General features: G+C 30.1%; 1 protein-coding gene across 1 annotated transcript in view; it reads right to left on the minus strand.

Moving 5' to 3' along the window:
* Positions 1 to 6937, minus strand: part of LOC132721226 (choline transporter-like protein 2) — a 54152-nt gene extending 47215 nt beyond the window's left edge. Inside the window, exon 1 of the mRNA XM_060705491.1 lies at positions 6787 to 6937. Within this exon, the coding sequence (XP_060561474.1) occupies positions 6787 to 6922 (136 nt within the window). The 5' untranslated portion in view covers positions 6923 to 6937. The remainder of the gene's footprint in view (positions 1 to 6786) is intronic.
* Positions 6938 to 8257: the final 1320 nt, after the last annotated feature.

Raw genomic sequence — 8257 nt, forward strand, 5'->3', positions numbered from 1 at the left:
GTATTTGTGCTGTGTTTAGGAAAAGAAATTATCTGGAAAAAAAATGCATGTTTTAGTTTAAACCATGGAGCTAAATGAAGTGTGTTTATTTGTGGTTTAAACAAAATCAATAAAATTTCCATCTTGCTATTTGTTCCTTGTTTTAAATATCTGCATAATTATACATGTGTATATCATATCTGTTAATAATTTTAATGAGTGGCATTTCAATTTGCACCTTGCAATATCATACAACAAACTTAATCAAAAATATTACCGATATTTTTTTAAAGGACAGGGCTACATTGTAAAAAGATACTTGTATGCATTAAAACATATATCTGTCTAATGGTTACAAATGATCCAACATTTGCAAGCCCCAGAACAGACTGGCTGGCACATCAATTCTGTGCTGTCTGATCATGGTCAGCACTGTAGTAAATATTTAAAAAAAAATTCTTGAAAATGATGAATGGTTTGGTTGATAAAGTCCAGATATATAGTATGGCAAGGGATACATATGAGCCACATCACGACAAAACCAACATAATGGGTTTGGGACCAGCCTGGATCCAGACCAGCCTGCGCATCCGCGCAGTCTGATCAGGATCCATGCTGTTCGCTATCAGTTTCACTACTTGTAATAGGGTTGGTTAGCAAACAGCATGGATCCTGATCAGACTGATCTGGATCCATGCTGGTCGCAAACGCACTATGTTGGTTTTGGCGTGACGCGGCTCATATATATCAAATAATACGTTCTGAAGTATTCTGAAGTATTCTGTGATTAAGGTAATCAATCACTTACTTTCATCATCATCAGCGTAATAGTCATCATCAGCCATTGAACCATTATCATCACGTTTTGACATCCGAACTGATCCTGAATCCATATACATTACTAACTTTTCCTTACTTAAAACAATTTCCTATTTAAACAAGAAATATCTCCGTTACTTTTAGTCACTGCCTAGTCCTTTTTTATTATCTTCCTTATATTGTTGTTTATTGTATATTTCTTTGCTTTATTTGACAAGATATTGTTATATAATAACATCACAAAGTTCCGGATGCACATTCATACATGTTATAAGTGAATGGTCCAACAATTTCAATTTAGAGATTTTTTTTTTCCGTCTGCATAAATTATGCACAGTATCTATGCAGCATTATATCAATTATATGAAATGATGAGTGACTTAAAGCTTTAAACATTTAAATTTAATTGCAGCAAGATTTTACATGATGCATATGTACATCACACAAATTGATATATCTTTAATTTCAATAATTATAGCACTTTATAACCAAACAGGATGTGCTATTTCCTATTAATAGTCCCATTTTTCATTAAAATTAAAGATTAAATTAAAGCCTAAGTTTAAAACCTATTAGAAAACAAAATGTCAACACATCAGTTAAAGTTATGCATGTATTAATGTAATATATCTACATAAATTGTCTGGCAATACTTAAAATACTTAAACAGTAAGTTGACAATTTTCATATACTGTAAATTCAGTACTTCAAACCACCCAAGAATTAAGACCACCACACTTTTGAGATCATTTTTCAAAAGAATGGAATGTACATTATGCTCATCAATGAAAAAAAAAATACTGAAATATTATCAGTGAGATATACTTTATATTTTTCACTGAAACATTTATTATTTCACTACGTTTACCAGGCTAGCCTGTACATCGTTGCAGGTTTACCAGGCTCTCTATTTACTGTTAGTTACTCAATTTTTGTATTTTCACATTGAAATCCATTTAATTTTGATTGAATTGTTATAAAAATTAAATGCTGGTCAAAACCGTTACATATGAATACAGCAGGTTAATGGGTATGAAAGAAAATCTTTATTTACTGAATTGAATAATCCATTATCATTACTTCCATCACAAAATATCTTTTTTTTTATTACACAATATATAAAATAAATCCTGTATATATAGTCCAGATCATGTTAAATTTCGGACACTGATCAGATATTAACTATTAGATATTAGACCACAATCAAAAAGTCATATGTTATCAAATTTTATCACCTTTCAATTTATTATTAATACTATTGTTTTCTGTGTAATGACCTTTTATAAAGGGTCACTTTCTAAAATAAAAATCTTATATCATATTAGTTTACTTATACAATCATATACAAATCCCTTATGTATGAAACATCTTAACAATTTCAATTTACATAATACTCTTTTTTATAGATGAAATCAAAATTCAAAAGAAATTTTATTTTATTTATGAATCCATATACAGCTCCCTTATGTATAAAAATCTCTTAACAACTTCAATTAACATAAAGATCTAATTATTTAAGCATCCAAAATTCGAAAGAATTTTATTTTATTCAGGAATAAACATCACATTTATATAGCTTTCAGTGCTTAGGTTTGTAGCTTTCTTATCTAATATTACAGTGTATAGAATTGATCACAATATGTAAGATTCCATATTCAGTTTACAGTCAATTGAAATGATAGGTCTTTTAAGGAAAATGACGTAACTTTCCTAATAAAAGCATAGATTTCGCTCGAAAATGAAAGAATGCAACTCTCGGAACAGTCAAAACAGAAATACCATTGAAACAAACCTTAAAACCCTGGTATCCTTTATATTAACCTACAAGTGGTTTCAGTAAAAGTTAACTTATAATTATTATTACAATTTATTTATTTCAAATTAATTAAAAGTTTTCCTGGGGCATAATAAAGTAAAGTAATAAATGATAAACAAAATAATTCTTTGCAAGAAACATAAGATCTTCATAATAAAGCATTTAGAAATCAACAAATTCTTCACAATTAGTCTCTATTACGTACAAAATATTAAGTTTTTACAAATGTCATGGTATTGTACTATTTTACAAATTGGGGAGAAACTTTGTATGAGGCAGGGTAGCTCTATGGAATAGTTTTTCCAGGGCCCTGGTCAGTCTAGCTAATTAGACTTGTCAAAGAGACATCAAGATAATTTTGGGCATTATTTTTCTAAATGGTTTGACAAAACGAAAAAAACCATTTGTTAAATGGGTCAAACCGTTCATGGGGAATTTACTAGGCTAGGCCCAGGTCAGGCTGGACATTTTATATAACTATGTGACAATAATTCTAAAGAAACAAAGTTTTCTTCAAATTATGATTTCTACAACAAACAAAATATTCTTCAACATGCATCGAAGTTCTTCACAAAAATTTTAAATTTTTCACACAATTTATGATATTTGTTTACGTCATCTTTCTTGTTTTTTAAAACAATTCATTCACGGGACAGAATATCTTTTATTAAAATTATGTGTTTAGGTATTTATTATTTTGATTATTTATTTGTAACAAAATAAATTACTGTGTGTAAATTCCTTCTGTTTGTCTGCTCATATTCCATTCATAGTTTGGAACAGACAAATTTAGATGGTCTCATTTATTATACATATTACAGTATATATAAAACATCTGTGACACAGGTAATCAAACACTTTCATCATGATACAGAAAGCTTTAACAAATCAAACAAGAATGCATTTGTGTACTTATAACAATTTTATCATGTTAATTAATTGATTTTTTCCCAACTAAGCAATTCTCTTCAATATGATGATTCTGTCATAGATAGTTAAACTTTCTATGGTACAAACCTTATGTAACAATATTACATAATAACAAAACCTACTCAGTGCAATATGACTGTCTATTGTTCCTTTATGTAAGATAATTTTAGTTATCTTTTATAGTTGCAGGAAAAGGTTTAGAAAGAAAACAATAAATTAGTCAGTCTATTGGTTACATAGTCTTGACTATTTGTCACAAAAGTGACTCTGTGGTCAGAAAGATCTATTTTGACACAAAAGTCAGCCTATAGGTTACAAAGATCTGTTTATTTGACACAAATGTTTGTCGGCTGATCAGAAAGATCTGTCTATTGACACAAAATTCAGTCTATAATTGGTTACAAAAGGATCTGTCTACTGCACACAAAAATCAGCCTATCGGTGACAAAGATCTGTCTTTTGACACAAAAGTCAGCCTCTTGGTTACAAAGATCTGCCTTTGACACAAAAGTCAGCCTATCAGTGACAAAGATCTGTCTATTTGACACAAAAGTCTGCCTTTTGGTTACAAAGATCTGCCTTTGATACAAAAGTTAGCCTATTGGTTACAAAGATCCATTTATTCGACACAAAATTCAGCCTATTGGTTATAAAGATCTGTCTATTTGAAACAAAAGTCTGCCTATTGGTTACAAAGATCTGCCTTTGACACAAAAGTCAGACAATTGATCACAAAGATCTGTTTATTTGACATAAAAGTTAGTTTGTTGGTCATAAAGATCTGTTTATTTGACTCAAAAATTTGTCTTTGGTTTCAAAAGATTTGTTTATTCAACACAAAAGTCAGCCTATTTGTTACAATAATCTGTTTATTTGACATATAAGTTAGCCTATTTGTTACAAAGATCTGTCTTTTTGTCACAAAAGTCAGCCTTTTGGTTACAAAGATCAATCTACATTTTGTATTTGGTTACAAAGATCAACCTGTTTGACACATAAATCAGCCTAGTGGTAACAAAGATCTTTATATCTTTTACAGAAGTCTGTCTACTGGTCACCAGAAAGTGTCTATTTGTCACATTATTTTACTATTTGTTACAAATTTCTGTCTTATTGTCATGAAGAAAATATTATATTGATTGGCACCACAATTATTTCAGTTTATTTCAGTCTATCTATCATATAGACACCTTCCATTAGTCAAAGAATTAAGTCTATTTATGGCAAAATGTCAGTTCAATTGCATATAATACATTGTATCTATTATTGTCACATCACAAAGATCTGTCTATTTGGGACAAAGATTCATATTTTTGAATGAAAATCTACATCTAGAAACTAGTCTTTTTTACATATGACTGATCTCTGGACTTCACTTGCTATTCCTGGGCTATTGTTAAACGCTGTATTGGTAATCTATTTAATAAGCATTAAATAGCAGCAAGGCAGACAAATACTCTGTCAGTGTGTCAGGACTTGCATCTTTTCAAATTCATTTGGGCTCAAATTCATTTACTATACAGTCACTGAATTATGCACAGATCAGAATGAGGTATTTATTACTCTTCTAACAAACATGTAAATAGTTCTATGCATTTATAATTATGATCTTTAGCATAAAAGTAGTTGTAATTAATGGCTATCGTTGCATTATTAAAACTAGGCGGATTATCAACTACCGATACCATTTTAAGAAGGAAATTTCAAAGTTTTGAAGACAAATAATTCTGTCAAAACTCATGCTTAAGTTATAGACCTTGGATAGTGATGACCTATTGTAATCTCAAAGACAAGCCAACATCTTTAGTTGTTGGTGAGATATATCAAGTTGTACAAGAAGTTTCTGACTGTATGTGTGGTGCCTAGGTTTCTCTAATGGGAGGCATTCCAAACTGCAACACAACTTATATATACAATGTATTATATAACAAGAGCTGTCACAGGAGACAGCCAAGCTCGACTAATAAAATACTGGACGCAGTAAGGAGGACAAAACTATGAAAGAAAAACCAGTTATGTATAATTATGTATTAAGTTATAGTAAAAAAATATCATTTGTTAACATAAATTCCAAGATCAAGGGGAATAATTCTAGAAATAGTCATGCTAGAGTTACGAACCTTGTCACACAAAATGTGTGTAATGATAAGAAATATATATTTGAAGTTTGAAGTATATACCTTAAAAAGTAAAGAAGTTATAATATTTCTTAAAGAAAATCCTAAGTTCAAAGAAAGATAAATCTGTAAATATTGTCTCAAGAGTTACGAACATTGTCACATAAAATGTAATTGATGATAAGGAATAAGTATTTGAAGTTTGAGGTAGATACCTTTAAAACTTTAAAACTAAAAAAGTTATAGTAAAAAAAAGTTTATGGGGGGATAATTCTTGCAATATTAGTGCTAGATTTATGAACCTTCTCACATAAGATTTAGATGATGATTAGTTACATATATTTGAAGTATGAAGTTGATCCCTTTAGAAATAAATAAGTAACAATAAAAAATAATATTTTTTAAGGAAAATTCTAAGTTCAAGGGGATATAAATCTGAAAATATTGGTGCTAGAGTTATGAACCTTGTCACATAAGATGGGGATGATGATAAGGTACATATATTTGAAGTATGAGGTTGATCCCTTAAGACAGAAAGAAGTAACAGTAAAAAATAGTATTTTTTGAGGAAAATTCTAAGTTCAAGGGGAGATAAATCTGAAAATATTTGTGCTAGAGTTATGAACCTTGTCACATAAGATGGGGATGATGATAAGGTACATATATTTGAAGTATGGGGTTGATCCCTTAAGAAATAAAGAAGTAACAGTAAAAAATAGTATTTTTTAAGGAAAATTCTAAGTTCAAGGGGAGATAAATCTGAAAATATTGATGCTAGAGTTATGAACTTTGTCACAAAAGATGTGGTTGATGATAAGGAACATATATTTGAAGTTTGAAGTTGATACCTTAAGAAATGACAAAGTTATAGTGAAAAATATTTTACGGCTCCAAAACTTAAATCTGAAATCTGGACGCGGACGCCGACACCGGGGCGAGTAGGACAGCTCTCCATATACTTCGTATAGTCAAGCTAAAAATTAAACAGACATTTTCTTATTCAAGATTCTTTTCCTCTGCTGATGCTCTTGCATTTTAATGATATAAGCATTCAAAACTGTAAAACAACTTGGATATTGAAATACATTCACTTCACTATAATATACCTCACTAAACTTCCCTTACCATATTCAGGATTTTCCTCCTCTGACTCATCATTCTCCCCAGTGTCTGCTGCTGGAGCAGCATTTAGAGGATGAAATTCTTCAACTTCCACAGCCTCTGATTTATCTACACCTCCATTCTTCTTCTGCTTGCCCATCTCTTTCACCACCAGGTTAATGTCAATTGTTTTACTTTTATATTTTATTTGCTATGTCACTTTAAAAGTTATTCCTATTTTGACTATTTGTTCTTTATCCTGAATCTTGTGTGATATCCTTAATGTAATTCATTTCAAACAGTCAAATCCTGTTTTCCACTCTTTTGATATTTATCACTTATTTTATATCCATTTCAACAACTATTTTGAATCTATGTCCAGGAACTGGTCAAAAATGTAGTGTTTAAAGCTAAAACACTTTAATGTTACCTAGCTCTATATGATGTTAAACATTTCCATGATTTTTGTATTCTTTGTCAAATAGTCCATCAAATTCCTATATACACCACTTCTAACTATGTTTTATATGAGATAACACACCGACTTCTGTTTGGAAGATAATTTTTTGTTTAAATACAAGTCCATCTTACATTCCTGACAAGTACATTTGAACACTTTTTTATTATCGTTTCTATGTGTTTTTGTTTTGCCCACAAGCAAACAATAAGTTTGATAATAAAAACATTAAGTGGTGTGTCTGTTTTTGAAGGCTAACATAAAATGCTCTATATATGACAAAACTATGACAGTTTAATGTATAATAAATTCTTTCACTGAACCTTCTTTACAATGAATTCATCTTACATTTTAGATAATATAGTATAGAGGTAATGAACTCTATAATATGCTAGGATGCTTTTATGAAATTAATGTACAAAACTTCAGGTCAACAATCAAACCTGGGTGTCTTTTCAATGTAATGTACATTCTTTAGCGGACAAGCTGAATACTAAAAACATTCTTTTCAAACAGATTTTATGATAATCTATGCATCATATATTGATTTAACAGTGAAATTTAAAACCGCAGTCGTCATTGATCCAGAATTGACCTAGTGAATGAAAACAATAGTTTACTCTATTTGAAAATGAAGCTTTTAATGTATTTTTAAAGTACACATTGAAAATATCCACAAATTTGTTAAACTAGTAAGTTGACGTCAAACATACTAGTTATTTAGTAAAATCCGCTGCAAATTGTAATGTTGATAACAAATATAAAAGTGAAATTCACATAGGCTTATTGAAATAATCAATACACTAAGACTAATACTATATCAAAGGGCTGTGACTTTGTATGTAAACATTATGAACAGGTATTTCCCTATGCTAAATATGGTTAATATACATAGTGTAGTCATAATCTGTATGTGAATTGCCTGGAGCTACAGGTATACAGTCCAAAACCACTTGAAATGGTTGTAATAGTGCCGGTTTATTATCAGTGGTTCAAGCTGATTCGAGGCCAACACTCAGTGGCGCTCTGGACAGACTT

This window comes from Ruditapes philippinarum, unplaced genomic scaffold, assembly GCF_026571515.1.
Source record: "Ruditapes philippinarum isolate M1 unplaced genomic scaffold, ASM2657151v2 ctg3886_1_1_1_1, whole genome shotgun sequence".
Lineage (NCBI taxonomy): Eukaryota > Metazoa > Mollusca > Bivalvia > Venerida > Veneridae > Ruditapes > Ruditapes philippinarum.